This window comes from Parasteatoda tepidariorum, chromosome 12 (assembly GCF_982258835.1).
Source record: "Parasteatoda tepidariorum strain Cologne lab strain chromosome 12, Ptep-v5.0, whole genome shotgun sequence".
Lineage (NCBI taxonomy): Eukaryota > Metazoa > Arthropoda > Arachnida > Araneae > Theridiidae > Parasteatoda > Parasteatoda tepidariorum.
The window spans coordinates 33,144,004-33,165,952 of NC_141766.1; the positions used below are offsets into that span (position 1 = coordinate 33,144,004).

A 21,949-nucleotide genomic window follows, 5' to 3' on the forward strand; every position below is an offset into this window, starting at 1 on the left:
AACTATGGAGATCTGATAAGTGCCAAAAAATTGTTTCATTTCTTGAATCAGCGAGCTACCTCTATCTTTACTGGAACAAGAATGTTTCTGCACGTTTAAATTAATATAATGATATATATTTATGTACCGCTGTCTAAGATATCAAGTTGCTACAGTCAATTAATCAACAGATTATTCGGTATAGTAATTTTCACACTAGTAGATATATGTTACCGCTAAAGTGTAGAAATCAATTATTCTACAGATTATCTAGCTAATGTACAATCTAAAATATCAAGTTGCTACAGTCAATTAATCAACACATTATACAGTATAGCAATTTTCACAATGGTAGATATATGTTACAGCTAAAGTGTAGAAATCAATTATTCTGCAGATTATCTAGTTTATTTGCAAATTAACTAGGGAGATCTGTGAAAGAGCAAAATAAATTGTTTCATTTCTGAAATTACCTAGGTAATCCGCAAACTGCTTAGATCTTTACTGGAACAACAAGATTGTTTCTGTTCGCTTAAATTAACATAATGTGATTTAATTAACTTTCTCTATCCAAAAATCAAGTTGCTACAATCAGAAAATCAATCACATTAAAAACTATAATACGAAGAATCAAAAGGTTGAAAATATTATTACATTTAAAAAAATTAGCCCGATGAAATTGATTTGTTTTTCAATATCTAAAGAATTAGATCAAAATAAACAATCAACACATTTTTGAACTTTAACGATACCACGAAAACATTCTACGGTAAGCCTGACGGCAAGGAGACTCTAACCTGTGATCCGCTTACCACTGAGGATATTTTACGTCAGCCCAGTGGTCTTTGCGAGCCGGGAGCAGAATTTGTATCGACCAGCCATTGCTGGGATTCGAACCCGGTTCAACTCACTAAAAAATTATTGTAAGAACGTGAAAGTTAGGATATTTCTTTTCAAATAAGTTAGTTCACAATTCAAAATATTTAATACTTTGTACGAAAGTATTTTCCACCAAATGCTCTTCAATTTGTTAATTACCTATTTTCAGACTTGAGAATTCTAGTTGACTCGTCAATGCGACTGTCATTTTTTTTCAAACAAAAGTAATAAATATTATCTTAATAAAATTGGTTTTTTAATTCAAATAATTATAATGAATATCCTAATTCCCAATATCTGCTTTAAGAACGTTTTCATAAATTTCATGCACTGAAATAAGATGGATAAGAAAAAAAAAATAGCTAAGGTAAGAAATAATACTTAAACAATAAGAAGTTGGCAACCCCTAAAAACGCCCCTCCACTTATTTTTTGCTGAATAAACGAGTTTAATACCCTTGTTATACGATGTGAGAAATGTTTCAAAGATTTTACCTTTAACGCAAAAAAATGCACCGGTATTTCATGCTGTATTCCGTAATAATAGATTATTAAAATGCTAAATATAATATTTTTTACTTATTTTGACCTAAATTAATATAAAGAAATGAAAAAAAAGTACGAAAATTTTTTTTAATTAAATTTCTGCGTCAATTGGTATGGAAAAACTCAGTATAAAATAGTTCAAAGACGAAACGCTTGGGTGCTTGAAAATTTTGAACACATATATAACGCTTTTTATGCTTTTGGGCTTGATAACTTGAATAATTTTACTCCATTTAGCTTAATTAAGTAGCATATATGTTACTAACATAATTTCTGCTAAACATAAAAGTGTTTTTATTATTTAAATTATAAACTTTTTACTATACACAGTCATTTTGGTAAAAATAATCTCCTTTTTTACGGGCAACTAAAACTGCATTAAATTATAAGCTTTTCACTATACACAGTCATTTTAGTAAAAATAATCTCCTTTTTTACGAGCAACTGAAACTGCATTAAATTATAAACTTTATTCACTGTACACAGTCATTTTAGTAAAAATAATCTCCTTTTTTACGGGCAGCTAAAACTGCATTAAATTATAAACTTTTCACTATTCACAGTCATTTTAGTAAAAATAATCTCCTTTTTTACGGGAAACTAAAACTGCATTAAATTATAAACTTTTCACTATACACAGTCATTTTAGTAAAAATAATCTCCTTTTTTGCGGGCAACTGAAACTGCATTAAATTATAAACTTTTCTCTATAAGCAGTCATTTTATAAAAAATAATCTCCTTTTTTACGGGCAACTAAAACAGCATTAAATTATAAACTTTTCACTATACACAGTCATTTTAGTAAAAATAATCTCCGCTTTTACGGGCAACTAAAACTGCATTAAATCATAAAATTTTCACCATACACAGTCATTTTAGTAAAAATAATCTTCTTTTTTACGAGCAACTGAAACTGCATTAGTTGTGAGTATGCTGTTAGATCAAATTGAATAAAAATTGAAAAATGCTATGTAGTTCTCCACCAAACAAATTCTATAAAATTCATCAACTGAATAAGGCATTAATTTTCAGATTTTTCTTTATTTACTATTTTGAGCATAATTCGAAACATGTTAAATAATGTAAGTGCAAGTCTGATCACAAAATTCATAAAAAAAGCGATTAGTTTGAGACAATCTATGCTGTTCTTAATATGTAATAATATCCTCGCAAAAAAGTTTAATTTTTTTTCATTTTAAAGACGCAAAACTAAAAATAAAAGAACATTTCAATTTATTAAATAAAAATATAAGTCTGTTATTAAAGGCACAGAACACGTACTTCAAATTCCGTATAAATTGGTTCTATACCTTTTCTGAAGGGAAAAAAAATCAACTTCAACTAAATTTTAACAGAACACTGCCTTTCTAGCAAACTCCCGATATTGAATCAGGTACTTTCGCAAAAATAGCACGCTTTTAGATTTCAGATTTCTTGGCAGAAATTGATGTTCTTTTGGACAAAGTTTTCCCACATTCTTCTCCCCCACCCCTTGTACGATTAGGGAATCTAAGAATCAAGATACTAGTCGTCTAGGGAGCAATAAAAGTCAACTTGTCAACTCTCAACAAATGATACAAAAGAACGATTTACAATACAAAGAATCACTGAGACCGCTACATTCTCCTTTCTACCTTTTCGCTTAAATAGAATTTTTCGGAAATTTTTAAATCATCAGATATATGTGATTTGTCATGAAATAGCTTATTGGCTATAGTCTCCGGATTGCTATATTTTTGTCACTGATGGTTTTTAGTATATTTTTACTTGTTTTGAGTTTCCTTTTTTTTCTACATTTTGCAGTTTATTTTCAATTATAGATTCTTTCGATTCTTTGTGGTTATTTTATTTTATTTTTTCCTATGTCTACTCTAGACTATCTTCGCAAGAGGATTTGACACAAAAAGATTATCTGTTGTAGTGCTATTTCTTCTGCAATGTTAATATATTTCTTCGGTATTGTTAAGTTTTTGACAAAATATTTTTAATTTTGCAACTTTTTACGGAAATATTCTTTTTAACTTTTCGCTTAAAAATAAGGTTTCAGAAATTTTTAAATTAACAGACATATATGATTCAGCACGAAATAGATAACTGGATTTAGTCTCGTGACTGATTTGTCACTAATTATTCATAGTGGCCTTGTTTTTTTTAGACTTTTTTCTACTATTTGCAGTTGATTTTCAATTATAGATTCTTTTAATTCTTTGTGGTTGTTTTGCTTCATTTTTAACGTCTATACTGGGACTGTTTTTATAAGCTCATTTGAATTAAAAAGACCCATATTTCTGTTTTTTCTGAGATTTTAACTGTATTGTATCACTTCTGTATTGTTAATTTTTTACCAAAATATTGGTAATTTTTCATTCGTTTTAAATCAATTTTCGTGCAATCTTACTACCAAAATTATTTTTAAATCAGCAATTTAAGCTAATGGTTACGTTAAAAATAATCTTTTTTAGAAATTAAAGCCATTATATTTTTCTGTCTGACATTTTATATATTTGTTTAAGTCAGTGGTTGGCAGAATTCTTTCAAATTTTAAAACATAAAAGTATCACTACGTAAATTTTACAAAAATTAAATATGGTAGTATGCAATGCATTATTTCTAACGTATATTATTAATTTGAACTACCAATAAAAATCTTTTAGATAATCTAATATTTAAAAATAAAATTCATAAAATCTACAAATAACAAATTAATAACATGCTTTATATTTATTTAATAGTTTGTTTAATTACTTGCTATAACTTTATAATGAAATAAACAAAATTTTCAATTGACAATTCTTCTAAGAACAGAACAAATAGCAAAGATCCTCGACGAAATTCTTTCACATTGTTTCCATTGTATGGAAGTAGCAAATAAAAAATAAATTAACGTAATTAATTCTTTGATTGCTGGAAAAAATTAAAATTTAATTCACGGAAATTCCGAAATTAATTTACGGAATTCTGGAATTATTAATTCTTGGAAATTCCATGGTAGTTGGTGGGCATGGTAGTATGCTATGCATTATTTCCAATGTATATCATTAATTAGAACCACCTATAAAAAGTTATACTGATAATTTACTATTTGAAAATAAATTCACAAGAACGATAAATAACAAATTAATAACATGCTTTATATTTTTTTATCGTTTCTTTCAGTTACTTATGATAACTTTATAATAAAATAAATATAAATTTTAACTGACAATTCTCCTAAGAGAAAAACAAATAGCAGAGATCCTCGACGAAATTCATTCGCATTGTTTCTATTGTATGAAGGTAGCAATCGAAATAAGCAGATACATCAAATTAACGGCACCTTCACCCGTTCTGTCAAAGCGTGTAACATTTGACGTCTTCTTTTGACAACAAGTCTCTATCAGTAGAGGAAAATATTATCTGTCACATCTCCTCAACCTCTCAATGTGTTTTAATAACACACTTCTAACAAAACCTTCTATCAGGTTTGCTATTTATTAAGATAATACTATTGTATATAATATGGATAATGAAGATAGGATATAATTGTAATTGTTTGAAAATAATAAAATAGCTAATAAGTATTTAAGAAAAAAATATTTACTTTTTTATCAATTTAATATTTTTAGCAAAATGGAAATTGCATCATTTTTAACGTTAATATATATATATCATCATTAATATTTTTAGCAAGATTAGGATATTAGGATATTAATTTCAATAAAACAATTAAAAAAATTATAATTTCAATAATTATTCAATAAAAATATTGCTTTTAATAATTCCTTTCCTATGTTTGCTGTGGTTATTTTTAGAACTTTTCACTTATTTAGAACTATTCACTTATTACAGTCATAATTTCGTATCCTATCGTGTTTCAATATGCTTATTTTATGGCACAGCGTTTAACCGACTTTTCTGACAGTGTATTTTTAAAATAATTACAATAAACTACTTAAAAACAAATAATTTCAATAAATATTCAATAAAACTATTATTTTAGTAATTCCTTTTCTGTGTTTACCGTAGTCATTTTTAGCACTTTTTTATTTATTAAAGAATGCAACAATAAATGTGCATATTATTTTGTTCAGGGTACGTATATAAAGACAAAACGTTTAACAGACTTTTATGAGGTAGTATTTTTGAATTAATTTCAATAAAACTACGTAAAAATTATTAATTTCAATAATTAATCAATCAAATTTCAATAATTCTTTTTCAATGTTTGCTGTTGTCATTTTATCACTTTTTCAATTCGTCTGCTTCATTTAGTTCATTTAATTTCTTCATTCTCAAATGTGTAATGAAAAAAAAAATAGCTATCGTTATCGAAGAATAGTGAAAAAAATTAGAGATTATCTTGATTAAGGTATTATTCACACAAAATACATCACATGCTAATGCCTGATATACACGCCACCATAGTTGATTTTCCCTTTGACAGAAAGCTTTGATCATTGATAATATTGAACATACCAACATTAGAGAGTTGTAATACATGCAAAGGTTATGTTCGAGTTTGCAATACCGCCACATTAAAATTATTAGCTGGCATTCCCCCTAAATTCTACAGACATATGTTAATCAAGATCAACAATGTCCTTCCTATGCACTTTTCCTTGACTAAAATATTCGATAACTTAAAAGTATCATCTCAAATTTTAACTCACGTTAAAGAATATTTCTTAAATAATGAAAAAAAAATTATTGATTATTTTGAGAATTCTTGCTAATTGAAAAATGAAATTTTGCATAAAATCTTAAATATTTAATTTTCTTTTCCCTATAACTATATATTTTTGTTATAATTATTAAAAAAAAATCAGCACTTTTTCAATTTTACCTGAAATGAAATATATGCACGATTCATACTTTTAAAAATATGATTAATAGAAGCTTACTAGGAGAAAGAAATATGCATAGTGGAATTTTTTATCTAAAAAAGGCTTGTTTACCTTTAAAATAGAATATGATGATATTAATAAAACAAGAATAATAGGATTCTTTTTATTTCACAAAATAAATAAATAAATTTCTGAAATGTTTAGAGAAAAACGAAAAAAAGATGTAATCATTTTATGTAGATAGGATAATTTAGATTTCTTCATGAGTGTAAAGTCACTTTATATGTTTTGTCATCATTTAAATTAAATATAATACTTTATATATATATATATACAGTACCGCTCAAAAGTATCAGTACACCTAGAAACTTATAAAAAAATGGCAAAATTCAAAGTGTCATAACTTCTTTAAAAATCATCAAAAATGCTTCTGCTTTAGCTCATTTTGAAGCTTAAAATCTCTACTTTTATGTACTTTGATTGATTTTAATTAATATATTTTGCATTTATGTACAATTACACTCTAAACAATCATAGAAAATTGCATTAATTTTTTGTGAAGTTTGACGCGATGTACGAGCTCAAAGGGGTTAGATATTGTTAATTTTTATTATACCATTGAAAAATTTGGACTTTTAGCTTTCATTTGAAAAAAAAAATTCCAAAAAATATGTTTTTTGACGAAGTTATTGTCAAATAAAAAAAAAGTTTTTTTTTTCAGAATTTAATGATTTTTCAGCAATTATAATAATTTTATAAAATAATTTTATTATTATAATAGCAATTATAATAAATTTATAATTTTATAAAATTTGAAAACAAAAATGTATGTACATTTTTGCTTTCAAATTTTTTCTGAGAAAAATACGAAAAAATAAATTTCAAAATATTAAATTGTAAACGTTGATTCTTATTTCATTATTATATTTTCCAAAAAAAAAAGTTAAAATTGTTATAATAAATTATGAAATAATATTATCGAGAAATATTAAATTTTAATTTATTTTAATTAAAAAATTTTCATATCATATTATAATTACACTAAAATTCATTATAATTGCTGAAAAATCATTAAATTCTGAAAAAAAAAACATTTTTTTTATTTGACAATAACTTCGTCAAAAAACATGTTTTTTTGGAATTTTTTTTTCAAATGAAAGCTAAAAGTCCAACTTTTTCAATGGTATAATAAAAATTAACAATATCTAACCCCTTTGTTCCCGTACATCGCGTCAAACTTCACAAGAAATTAATGCAATTTTCTATGATTGTTTAGAGTGTAATTGTGCATAGTTGCAAAATATATTAATTAAAAACAATTAAAGTACATAAAAGTAGAGATTTTAAGCTTCAAAATGAGCTGAAGCAGAAGCATTTTTGATCATTTTTAAAGAAGTTATGACACTTTGAATTTTGCTATTTTTTTATAAGTTTCTAGGTGTACTGATACTTTTAAGCGGTACTGTATATATATATATATATATATATATATATATATATATATATATTTAATATAATATTTTTTAGTAAATTACTCTTCACCACTACGCGGTTAATATCTTCAAATAAATATATCTAGCTAAAAAATATTTGGGTTCATTAAAGGGAAAATTTAAAAATCTTGATTTGTTAAAAGCATGACGCTCTATGGACTCCAAGAAACTTATGGGATTTTTTTAATGAGTTTTGCTTCCAAAAAAAAAAAAAATTACACATAAACTCTGAAAATAATCTTATAATTGGAATATTGAAAATTTATGGCTCTTTGCGAAAGAACGATAGATATATATACATATATTATTCAAAGAATTATTTACAATGAAACAAAAATTCTTGTTATTGCATGTTGCATGGAACGAAAACAATTTTTTTTCATAGTGTACATTATTCACTTCGAAATTTTATCATTTAAACAGCAGCTTTTAGATAACTGAAATAAACATCATTTGTAATATCATATACTATAATTATTTATAGCAAACTTTAATCGCTAATTTCCTTATTAAGATAAGCGTTAAATTCTTAGAACATTACATCAAGTAATTTTTAAAATTAAAAAAAAAAACATGTTTATCATCCTCTCCAAATATTAAATTAAAATAAGCATTTGTTTCAATCTCTCTGTTCCATCATGACGTTCTCAAAAATTTATCTTAAGCGACGATTTAATTAACAACTGATGTTGATGATGTGTTTGAAACTTTTATTTTTGTGATAGGAAAGAAAAAAAACTGATTTATGCACGATTGGGTAAAAAAAAAAATTTTTTTTTTATTCCAAAATAGAAAAATTCAAACTTATGAGTTATGTGAGGAATGGGAAATTCAAAAATGATAAGAAACCCTAAGGATATAAAGCTTTCCACCAAGTCATTTCGCATAAATCACGTCAATTCTCGTCTAGAAACGAGATGGGATTCGTTACAAAATTGTTTAATATGAGATCGTGATCAAGAGAACGAGGCAGATACATGATGATGGTAATTTATTCTCTTCCTTCTCACAGGGTATTTATTTGATAAGTAAGGCAGGAAAAAAATAATCATTTCCTTTAATTTATGGCTTCGTCACTATTGATCAATATTTAAATCCTATACCAATTAAGTAAGAATGGTTATAAAATATTGTGGGTTATTTTTTAGGTATTTAAAGTGCACGCACTATCACGAGTTTTGAAAAGTTAAGTGCTGTGCAATTTTTCTTCTCTTTCGCAACAACGTTGCATTTTAGTTTATCATGAATATTTTTGGAAATAAATCACATGAGTAAATGTTGGCTTGAATCTAGAATAATGTTTTACATTTTTACTTTATGAAAAATTGCTTTACGAAATTTCTCCAAAATGTTTCATTGCTTTAAGTATTCTTTTTGCTACTGCGAAACTACAATTGAATCAACACTAAGATATCGTGACAGTTAGGTATAAACGTATTTTTCATTACTTAATTTGAAGTCGAAAAAAAGCATTTTTCAAAAATCTTGTGTTTGTTTAAAGTACAAGGCGAACTCTTATGGGTTTTTATTTGGCGCGAGTACATATTTCTGAAAAAATTCTTCATGCGATATTATAAATATTTTGTTCATGGCGCCTCATAAAATGGAGCTATGAAAAGTTTTAATTTGACAACATTTCTTTTACTTTGCTAAAGTATTATTTGGATTGTTATTCTGTCATGAAATTGAAATTGAATCAACACTACGATATCGTGACAGTTAAGAGTAAAGGCATTTTTTATAATTTAAAATGCTGTACTAATTAAAGGTCGAAAAAAGTGGTTTTTCAGAAATGTTTTTATTTAAAAAACATTGCGAATTTGTTTTTACCATGTGCCTGGATTATTCTACACAATTCTTCATGGGATAAAGAAATACATACTTATACTATAAATATTCAAGCAAATTATGTAAATAAAACAATGGTAAAACGAGTCTTTTAAAACAATGGCATGCCTTGGAAAAATATAACCAGGTTAACTCGTGCTCCAGAGGTTTTTGTTTTTTTGTCTAAAAAAACATTGCGATTTTTTTTACTGTGAGTCAGTATATGTTTCTAGAATATTCTACAATTCTTCATAAGATAAATATTTATTTTATAAACATTGAGTCATTTATAGACATTTATTTATGTTTTATTTTTAGTCATTTATGTTTAGTCATTATAAAATCATTTATATTATTTTAAATAACATAAATGAAACAATGCTACAATAAAACTTTCAAAACAATGATAAGTCTTCGAAAATCTGTTCAAGCGTACTCTGCACCAAATTTAAACAAAATGTATTTAATAAGAAGTAATCAATTACTTGTAATCATTAAAATTAATTACAATTTCAATTGTTATTATAGACAATCACAATCGGCAATTACCATTATTATCATAATTACAATTAATATTGAACTTCTACCCCAATTAATAATGTTCAATGATTATAAGTAATTATGATTCTATTTAGTCATGATTAGAATTTTAATTTCGATTGCAATTACGATTACATGATATTTTATCCAACTCAGGCTTACGCGAATCATTTTTGAAATATCAAAACGGGGAAATCAGGAAAGATAATTATTTCTTAGCTAACTAAGTGGAATTATTTTATATATTTTAAAAATTAAAAGAAATAGTAACTATTAAAAATATTCAAAAACATTTTGCACAATCAACAGTATATCAAATAATGAATAACTAAAAAAGATGATATTCCGTCTTATTTATAGAATTCTGCATTATTCTTTAAAACATTAATGCTAGATGATTTAAAGTATAATTTAAAATAGACAAATTAAGTTCATTCATCATAATATACGCAAAAATAGATAAGCTTACATCTTATTTCCTACAGTAAAAAGCCTAAATTATGTAGATGCTGTAGAAATAAGAGAAGAACATAAATTATTTGCGAGCAATTGCGAAGTAAATGTTCACGTCTTACATTAACCTGGTTCAGTTGCCTCAGTAAAACAAGTAAATGCCTTATCATTTATTAAAAATTTTAAATATTCATCCCTATTTTTCCCTTACAACTCTATTGAATATCAACATTTATCGACTTAATGGAAAAATAGAGATATGGAGCGAAATAAAATCGCCAGTAATTTTTACGGTAAATTCCATGACAAAAATAGGAAAAGTATGAATGAATTAGTAATCAGTCACCACCAAAAATAGAATCTGGTGCAAGTCATTACGAAAAAGACAAGCTAACCCCCAATACCATCCAGCGATAGTGTGTGAGTGGTTTTAGAATCAAATAAAAAACTCTTAAATAATTATTCATGACGTAAATTTGAAAACAAACAAGCTACCATGGCCTATTATAATTGATCTATACCGCTTTTTCCCATTTAGTTTACTGCAAACATCAAACAGTATTGTAAAAATTATTTTGCATTCGTCAGTAATATTTAAAACGAAATTTCCTAAAATTTTTTGCAGTTCAGAGGAATTGGCAAAATTTCGAAAATAATATATTTCATACAGTCTGTTTCAAACTTTATTGGAAAAATTTCCAAAAATGAATACTTTATAGATTTATAGACTTAGAGATTGTTGATGCCGAATTTTAATACACCGATATAGTAAATCGTATTCTTACTAGTCGGTGTTTATGTAGAAGTATCAATTTCTAAATATTGAATAGTGTAACTTTTGATTAGAACGTGGATTAAACCAGATTAGTTAAGTTTTCACCCTTTTTGTCGTAATGTTACATTTGAAGAGAAGCAAGCAATTATCAGTAATATTTACCCCAAAGTTTTCTTAAATTTTGTTGATGCCGAATTTTGATATACCGATCTATTAAATCGTACACTAACTAAACGTTTCTATGTAAAAATATCAATTCCTGAATATTGAATATTTTAACTTTTGATCAGAACCATAATAATCTAGAATGAGTAGAGATGTTAAGATTACACCTTTTTTGTCGCAACGTTACATTTGAAGAAAAACAAGCTACCATGGCCTTCTATCATTGATCAAGACTGCGTTTTCCACTTAATTTACTGTAAATATCAAAGAGTACCATAAAAAGTTTCTACAATTATCAGTAATATTTACCAGAAAGTTTTCTTAAATTTTGTTGATGCCGAATTTTGATATACCGATCTACTAAGTCATGCACTAACTAATCGTTGTTTATGTAAAAGTATCAATTCTTGAATATTGAATATTTCAACTTTTAATCAGAATATGTACTAAACCAAATTAATCTAGAATATGTAGAGATATTAATCTGTATTTTAAAATTCTGGGTAATTTTGCTACAAAACTTGTTTGTACACTAGTAACAGAATTCTATTTGTTGATTTTAGCTTTTCTCTGCTTTTACAAGTTTGCTTATGTAAGATGTAACTTTATTCTAAGGGAAATTTCAGTAATAATTATCACAAAGTTTTCTTAAATTTTGTTGATGCCGAATTTTGATATACCGATCTACTAAGTCATGCACTAACTAATCGTTGTTTATGTAAAAGTATCAATTCTTGAATATTGAATATTTCAACTTTTAATCAGAATATGTACTAAACCAAATTAATCTAGAATATGTAGAGATATTAATCTGTATTTTAAAATTCTGGGTAATTTTGCTACAAAACTTGTTTGAACACTAGTAACAGAATTCCATTTGTTGATTTCAGCCTTTAGCTTTTCTCTGCTTTTATAAGTTTGCTTATGTAAGATGTAACTTTATTCTAAAGGAAATTTAACCTATCTTAAAAAACACATTAAACAACGTATTGCTTTTATCCAGGTCCGCCTCGCCTAGTCCCAGAAGCTTATGTAATGGAGCGACTAGTACCAGAGGGATCTAAAGTCCAACTACCTTGTCCAGTCCAAGCTGATCCAGACACCCTTTTCTTCGAATGGTTCTATGGAACAGAGTCATTAAGCATTTTTCATGAGGACCGATTCCGAGTCCAAAGTAATGGCGTCCTCAAGATCAAATCCGTTGTCCCTCAGGATTCAGGACTTTACATTTGTAGAGCTGTAAACGGCTTTGGGAAAGTGGATACAAACGTGACTTTGGTTGTGCTTGGTTAGTTCCTAAATTATATTGACTTTTTATAGGTTTAAAACCTATTCCTGCAGTTAAACCAAATCAATCTTTATGACCCAATAAACATAAGTTTTTATTTTCCTGGTTTATTCTACATGCTTGCAGAGAATTTTATGAGAATTTTAGTAGCAAACGGTATTTTTCTAAAATCTTAGTTTGAGTATCTTAATGCTATTAGTTTGTAGTAGCAAACGATAATTTTTTGTTTTAATTTTATGTATGAGAGGTCCAGCATTATTATAATATAAGTAGAAAAGGATGTTTTTTTAATATTATTGCTTAGCAAATGCAAACGAGCAAAAACTAGCAAAAATATAATCGATATTTTTTTTTAAATTTTTTAAAATATGCAAGCGAAATTTCTTAATTTTTTTCAAGATATAATTGACATATTTTATTTCTTTTTAAATTTAATTGAAATTTTTTTTGAATAACTAGTATTATAATTAAGAACGTGTTAATATGATTCTTGTTTTGGCAAACAAAATCTTCTTTTAAATTAAAAACACAAATATGCAATTTTTTTTCGAAATCCTTATTATATAGCAAATGATTTTTTTTAATCTTGATAATTCCCAAAATCCTTTTTATACACCGATCTATAACGGTGGAATTGAGTTTATTGTACACGAGTTTATCTTTGACAATTTAAGCTTAGAAATAGACATAATTATCTTAGTTACATTTTAAAAACCTTTATAGAAAAACATTCATATAACTTAGTTCATTTCTCTATTTTAAAAAAAAATGTATTTCAATAAAACTCTTGTTGTTATAATTAATTTTTTTTTAATTCAAGAATTATTGAATTATTTATTTACAACTTAAACTGATTCTGTCATAAAATAGAAGAAGAAAAATATTTTAAGATTGTAGCCGCAAATAAAACAAAAAATATATAAAATAAAAAAAAACATTGTCAAAATCTGCTAGATCAATAATTAGAAAAGAAAATTAAAATCACCAAAATCTGTTTGATTGCCGAAGGAGACAGAGAAGGTTGAGCCTAGCAGAAACACTTTCAAGTTTAATAATTCTATGAGACAGATTTTACTGTTTTCAATTCTATTTAGATTTTTCATAATTCTCGAGTTAATATTAAGTTTCCCTGATGCTCATATCTTTATTAACTCATGTTTGACAAGGATTCAAAAAATACATATTAAAAGCATTTGTTATAGAACACCTTGCATACTTATTATATCGTAAGATTTTTTTTATTAAATTTTATTAAAATAGTTTTACGTAAACGATCTTCGAAATAATACTTTTTACGCATAAACAGGGCAATATATTTATGCATCATGAAGTATCAATATTCTGTTGATATCTTAATAGCTGTAATTTTAAGTGTATTCTCATAAATACCACGTCATACTATGATATCGCAATTATTAATTATAATTATAGGTAAGCTGACCAGTGTCTAGAAAAAGCTAAAGAAAATCGTAGTATAATTTTTTTTTTAAAAAATTTAAAAAAAAAACAACTTTTTTTTAAACTTTTTGATTATTTAAAGAAATTATTTCTGTTGCAAAATAACTGTGAGGGTTCACCTAATGATAAATTGGAACAGTTAAACAATGATTTTTCAAATATTCACTTAAAAATTTCACAAGTTTTCTTTTTTCTCTTTTTTTTTAATTTTTCAAAGACTCTGGTCAGTATTTATAAGATGCGATAAATGTAGAAAATATCGTCATTTTTGTTCACAAAAACACTGCTTACTTTTCTAACATTTAAATCACAACTGTTTATTTCTGAAGATATAATAAATAAAAAATTACTCTAGTAATGCATACCTAAACTTATAGTAATTAATATAATTGTATTATTTGCTTCAGCTACTGGAGAGAATATAGATACTGAAGAAATAAATAGTCCACCAGGTTTAAGAGCCAGGGACAAAGGTAAGAGTAGAAATCCATTATGATTTCAATTGCATAAACACCATTTTATTTAACTTATATGTATACAAATTACTCTTCGTTTAGAACCACCTTATTTTGTAAATGTCACAAGGACCAATAGCAATGGTAGGATAAGTAGATTAGCAGGCAGTTCTTTAAGATTGATATGTAAAGCTGATGGGAATCCTGAACCACAAGTCACGTGGCTAAAAAATGGGCAGACTTTAAATACCTCATTAGCATCCGGACTGAAACGAGGCAGATGGAGTTTATTCATCCGTAATCTTCAGGAAGATGATAAAGGCACTTATACATGCGTGGCATACAATCTATATGGGCATCAAAACTACACGGTCATAGTAGATGTTACACCAGGTAAGTTATCACAAAAATTACTCAATTATTGCTAAGAATTGCTTAACTATCAATAAAAGTCTAAGAATATCTAAGAACTGCTTAACCATTTAGAATCGCTTAATTATTACTAAAAATAACTTAATTTCTAAGAAGAATTATTTTAAATTTTAAAAAAAACAATTAACCATTGGAGTTTCTCTCTTTTGTCATCTGAATCATGAAGCAAGAATGATAAAATTTGAGCGACATGAATTACATCTTATTCATAATTAAAGCGCGAAAAGTGAGGGGAAATGAAAAATCGACGTATATAATTTTAAAATATTTTATTAAATATGAAAAAAATAGTAACATTAAGCAATTTAAAATAAATTTGAATCTATACACCATTAAGTAAGCCATTAAATTTTCACTAAGAATTACTAAAATGTTCTAAAAAAAGTGCCGATTAGAAACGCAAAGTTTGTGTTAACAAAGCTTCTTCATTAATAATTTAAAATAAATTATAATCCATACACCATTACTAAGTAAACGCATTAAATTTTCAATAAGAATTACGAAACTTTCTGAAAAAAATGCCTAATAGAATCCTTGCTTACGATCTTCTGAATCGCAAAGCAAAAAGGAGAACTAAACTATGTTAGCAAAGCTTCTAACATTAAGCAATTTAAAATAAATTAGAATCTATATACCATTACTAGTAAGAAAACCATTAAATTTTGACTAAGAATTACTGAACTTTTTGAAAAAAATAGCTAATAGAATCCTTGCTTACGATCTTATGATTCACAAAGTAATAAGAAGATCAAAATAAACTATGCTAACAAAGCTTATTATATTAAGCAATTTAAAATAAGTTAGAATCTATATGCCATTACTAGTAAGATAGCCATTAAATTTAGACTAAAAATTACTGAAACTTTTTGAAAAAAAAAATGGCTAATAGAATCCTTGCTTACGATCTTATGATTCGCGAAGTAATAAGGAGAGCAAAATAAACTATGTAAACAAAGCTTATTATATTAGGCAATTTGAAATAAGTTAGAATCTATATACCATTACTAGTAAGAAAACCATTAAATGCAGAATAAAATTTACTGAAACTTTTTGAAAAAAATGTTTAATGGAATCCTTGCTTACGAACTTATGATTTGCAAAATAATAAGGAGATCAAAATAAACTATGTTAACAACGCTTATTATATTAAGCAATTTAAAATAAGTTAGGATCTGTATACCATTACTTGAAAGTAAACGATTAAGTTTTCACTAAGAATTACTAAAACTTTCTGAAGTTTTTAATAGAGTCTTTGATTACGATATCCTGAATTGCATATTAAAAAGGAGAAAAATGAATCAACACACAATAAACGAGAAAATGCAAAGGATGAAGAAGCGAAATATATGATTTTTATGTTTTTTTATTTATTACGTAGACAGAAATAATTACATCCTGATGTGATTTTCGCAAGTTTAGGGAGATAACATAATGAAAAATATTCTTTAAAGTGTGTTTTAAGCAAGTTTTGAAATACATTTAAAATTTGTAATATTTTAATGGTAAATTATCTGTGATGGTAATTTTCCTTTTTCGTTGCTGTGCTTTTTAATCAGTATACAAAATTTATTCTCAATTCTGTTGTGATGCATTTTAAAATATAAAATCTCTGAGGAATTAATAATGTTTTAATTTTGTAAAGAAAAATAACATTTTTATTTTTTTATACCGGATATAACACCTTAACTTAGTTTAATGTATTCTCGATATTTTAATTAAGACATTGATAATTTAATTCCTATTCATCCTTATTTTTGCATATAAAACAGTTTTAAAAATTTTAATTTAAAATGGAATATATTTTATTGTATTTTTTTGCAAAATTGGAAAGAAAACTTTTAATTTTTTTAAAAATAAGTTAAAAAATCTTAATTGTACAATATATTCCAAGTTCACAGAAGATAGCAACTTTTTTTCGCTTTGAATGTGCGATATATTCTTTTAAAGTCAAAAAAACATCCAAAATGTTATTAAGAAAAAAATAATTATTTTTACAAAACTTAAATTTCAAGACGAAAAAAAAAGGTCATATCTTGTTTTCCAATTGAGATATGAACATACTTTTTAACCACTTGAAAAAAAATTAGAATCATTTTTTTTTTAATTACGAGCAGCAAAAAATCTAGAAGTTCCAAAGAGTTTTATGCCGGGGACACTTTTAATGATAAAATAAAAGCAAGTAAGGAAACAGATCTTAAAATTACGATTAACAAAAGTGCGAGCTACAAAACAAATATCCTGCTTTAAATCTGAGTAAAAAAATTTCAAAATTCTGGGGACTTTTGTCACGAACCACCTTAAGTGTGAAGTAAATAATAAAAATATTTCACGTTATTTTGAAAAATTTTCTGTGCGTTGTATCTTTAAAAGTTGTATAAAATTACCAGGAAAGTTTTTAGTTTATCGGATGAGGAATTTTTGAGCACTAAAGATTTTCTGAAAATAATTGTTGCACTGCTGGTGTCAACGAATCCCAAAAATGTAAATATCTACTCCTGCTAGATATCTACTAAAAATTATTCAAAGGAATTTTTTTTATATTCTGAGTACAAAAGAAATCAACTAGATATGGGATGCAGTTTGAAAAAATAATCAAGCAAATTAAGAGTCACTTTCAAAAACTGCATCAAATATCTTATTTTTCATCCAAAATGTAGCATTCTTATCTATCAACACATCACGATCAAATCTTGTATCATAATCTAATTAAATCAACAATCTCTATTTATAGAGAAACTTAAGAACTTTCAAGGAAAAAAAAATGTACTGGAAACTTATCAAACGCACATTTCCGTTAGTTTACTTCACAAAAATTCTAGAAGGATTTAAAAACCGGAAGATATAAAGATAAAAAGATTAGCTTATAGCTTGCATAGAGGGTCAAATATAAAGATTTAAAATGGAAATTAACTTGTTGTTGTTGTTGTAGTTCATTTACGTCGCACTAGAGCTGCGCAATGGGCTATTGGCGACGGTCTGGGAAACATCCCTGAGAATGATCCGAGGACATGCCATCACAATTTCGATCCTATGCAGAGGGGATGGCACCTCCGCTTCGGTAGCCCGATGACCTGCACGCGAAGTCGAGCACTTTACGGTAGAACAGTTTAACGAGAGCCAATACCGCACACCCTCGGTCCCTACGCAGACTGATCCAAGTGGTCACCCACCCGCACACTGACAGCAGCCAGTGATGCTTGACTTCGGTGATCTGCTGGGAGCCGTGTCTTAACGATCAGTCCACTGCGGGACGGAAATTAACTTAAAGAGAGTATGAGTGCTTACTTGAGAAATGGATAAAATAAATGAGAGGAAATTTGCAATAAACACAATAATCTCTTACATATAAAAATTTAAAAAAATTTTAAAAAAATTCATTTTTAAAAAATTTATTTCATTCAACTTTTTTTTTGTCGAAATACAGATCAAACATTTTCGGCCCTTATTCAAAAATGAGTACACCTTAAAAAAGAAATTATACGATATTTATGGGATTTTAATTCTAAGATCTTATGTATCTAATCTTCTTCTAAGATCTAAGAAAGATTTATTTTCATTTCATTATATGCTTCTCACAATTAGATAAAATTGTAAAGTATAATCTTTGATGTTGGGGATTTTATTTTAGGTGCACGAAAAAAACCAGAACTTCGTGGAATTCATCCAATTAATAGAACAGTTGAAGAGGGAGGTTCGGCTGTCTTCCAGTGTAGAGTAAAAAGTGAAGTTTTACCTCATGTTCAGGTAAGAATGCGAATTCTTTAAAAACCTAGTTTCCCCAAATAGGAAAAGCATAAGGAAAAAAATTGATGTTTTCCGTTTATTATAGGATTAAAAAAAACAACAATGTAACAAATTTTAAAAAAAAAATTGCTTTTATTTTACAATGTGCTCAGTGTTATTATTCGATTTTATATTTCTATGTGGGTAATTTTGCAATGTGCTCAACCCGCAAAAGAGCAAAAAATTTACATTTTTTTTAACTGAATAGACTAAACAACTAACTAAACTAGCAGCAAAAGTGAAAAAAAAGATATTTAAAAAAATTAAATTTAGCAATTATTATAAATATCAGAATAGAAAAATCCAAAAGATTTTGTCAAGTAAAATTGAATCAAATCGAAAACAAAATTAAATTTAGCAATTTTTATAAGTATCAGAATAGAAAATTCCAAATGATTTTGTCAAGTAAAATTGAATCAAATCGAAAACAATTTAAAATAAGATTTTAACGGTAATCAAAAAATTTTGTTCTTTGTCACTTTTTTCTTGGTTCTTTTTCGGTTATTTTATCAGACATTTTCACCTTTCTTTGTCAAGTCACTTATAAAGTCACGCCAGAATAACTGTTACATCAGAATTTGTCAAAAGTCACTTTTTTATCTAGTTACTTATACAGTTTAGAGCTGTTTGTCTTTTATTTTATTTTTTACATTAAACATAAACTTGTATTCAAAAAACACTAGTCACTTACGCAGCTCGGTGCTGCTTTTCTTTTAAATTTTTATGCTATACATAAACTAGTATTTAAAGAAAAGAATTCACTTCCCCGGCTTGTTTTGATTTTTGTTTTACATTAAACATCAATTTATATTCAAAGGGAACTAGACACTCATGCAGCTTATTGCTGTTTGGTGTCCATTTTTTTTATTCAATTTTATTATTTTAATTACCAAATATTAAATTATTTATTTAATTAAATTACCAAACTTAATTTTCATGTCATTTTTCCAATATATAAATATATTTTTTATTTTGAAAAAAATTGTTTACGCTTATAAACTATGTTTTAGTTTCCTATAAATGAGAGAACAAAATTTGAAAAAATTCGAACTAAATATAGTTTGAAAATAAATCCTCTCCCCAAAGAATTTCAATAGCTATCTTTCCTTTGAAAAAATTTGTGTTTAAACTAATTTAAAATGGTGTAAAATTATTATTCTTCATCTCAGTGATGTTATAAAATTTTTGTTTTCTTTTGCTGCATTAGATTAAAAAGAAAAAATCTATTAAATGTAGCGTAAAATTAAATTTTTCCAAGAAGAGCTATTTCTATAAAATGGAAAACCAAATTTAAACACGAATAGGGAATAAAAATTTGATATTGCTTCTTTTGTCTTTATTATTTTACTCAAGGCATATTTTAATTAACGAACATTTCAAAATATTTTTGGTCATATTTGTAAGATTGAAATAAATGTACTGAAATAAATTACAATAGAGTACACTTTTTTTATTGCGTACCAAATATTAAAATTAATTTTCTTATCCCTATTGGTGATTGTAATTCCTTAAAATAATGCACTAAAAATATCTAAGCATGTAAAGTATTACACAACTTAAAACAGCCTTTTTGTTTATTTATCTTGTATTACATAAGATATACATGTACGACGATTTTGTTTTAAAATGTTGGACTTTCTTAAATTGAAAAAAAAAATCCATTTTGAGAGGTTTTAACTAATTTTGAAGGACCGAAGCATTTTCTTCCGAAATATTTTTTTAAATAATACGCATAATATAGAACTTTTATTTAAAAAGGTTTTTATTATGTAACTTTACTGATTATTAACGTTAGTTATTATGTAACGCAATTTAGATCTTTTTTTTTATTTAAAACAAGGTTTTCAAGATGGGAGGAAGTGTTACAAATGCACTGCTTAGTTTTTTTTTTCTTAATTATAATAAAATTTAATACTTTTTAGCTCATTTTTTACTTTTATTGTTTTCTAAGCATATTTTTGAGACTAATATAAAATAAGACCCACATTTAAAGTTTAAAAGGATTTTTTGCAAGAATTTTACCTGTTCCACTGCTAACAACATGATGCATTAGTTAGTCTTGAAGTAACTCCACACTGGAAAAATTCTGGTAAAATTATCGAATTGTACGGCAATGACATTTCTGGTAATAAAACCATAATTCTGGTTAACGAAACCAAAATATAAGGTATTTAAACCATTCATTTGGCAATCCTTCCGTTCATATGGTAACGGTTTACAGGAAATTCTTGTTTTAGAAATTATTGTTCTTATTACCACACACTTAGTAAAAATACAAAACTGAAAAGTAAATTTAACCAAATGAATAGTTTTTATGCCGAGATAGTAAAAAAAGAAAAATGATAAAATTACCAGAATTTACCAGATTCATCACATATTTTAAAACCATATTTTATTGTTCATTTTACCAAAGGGCTTCGCTAAAGATTAGCAAGGTTTTTTATATATATAAACTATATAAGCTGCTATAATTATAAATGAAATTCATAGATAAATCAAAACCAAAATCATTACCGAAGTGCTTCTGTAAAAATTAGCAAGCTTTTTAAAGTTCGAATAGATTCAGAAGCACTGTAAAGTTTATCACATTCTCTCAGTTTTGACCATATTTTTTTCACAGTGCACTGATCTAAGACACCATTATAAATAAAATTCATAAATAATTCAAAAGTAAAATCACTTCCAAAGTGTTTTGGTAAAAATTAGCAAGCTTTTTAGAATTCCAATGGAATCAGAAGCACGGTAAAATTTATCACATTATTTCAGTTTCGACCATATTTTTTTCCAAAGTGCTCCGGTAAAAATTAGCAAGCTTTTTTAAGTTTCAATAGATTCAGAAGCACTGTAAAGTTTATCACATTCTTTCAATTTTCACCATATTTTTTTCACAGTGCACTGATCTAAGACATCATTATAAATGAAATTCAAAATTCATAAATAATTCAAAACCAAAATCATTTCCAAAGTACTTCGGTAAAAATTAGCAAGCTTTTCCGAGTTCCAATAGAGACAGAAGCACTGTAAAGTTTATCGCAGTCTTTCAGTTTCGACCA

The 21,949-nt window shown here is 26.4% G+C and overlaps 1 protein-coding gene across 1 annotated transcript in view; it reads left to right on the forward strand.

The window, feature by feature from the left end:
- The window catches only part of LOC107440927 (fibroblast growth factor receptor-like 1), a 42,277-nt gene that overhangs the window by 16,188 nt on the left and 4,140 nt on the right, over positions 1–21,949 (forward strand). The window contains exons 3-6 of the mRNA XM_016054017.4: positions 12,484–12,768; positions 14,634–14,699; positions 14,784–15,074; positions 18,742–18,857. Coding sequence (XP_015909503.1) covers positions 12,484–12,768; positions 14,634–14,699; positions 14,784–15,074; positions 18,742–18,857 — 758 coding nt within the window. The remainder of the gene's footprint in view (positions 1–12,483; positions 12,769–14,633; positions 14,700–14,783; positions 15,075–18,741; positions 18,858–21,949) is intronic.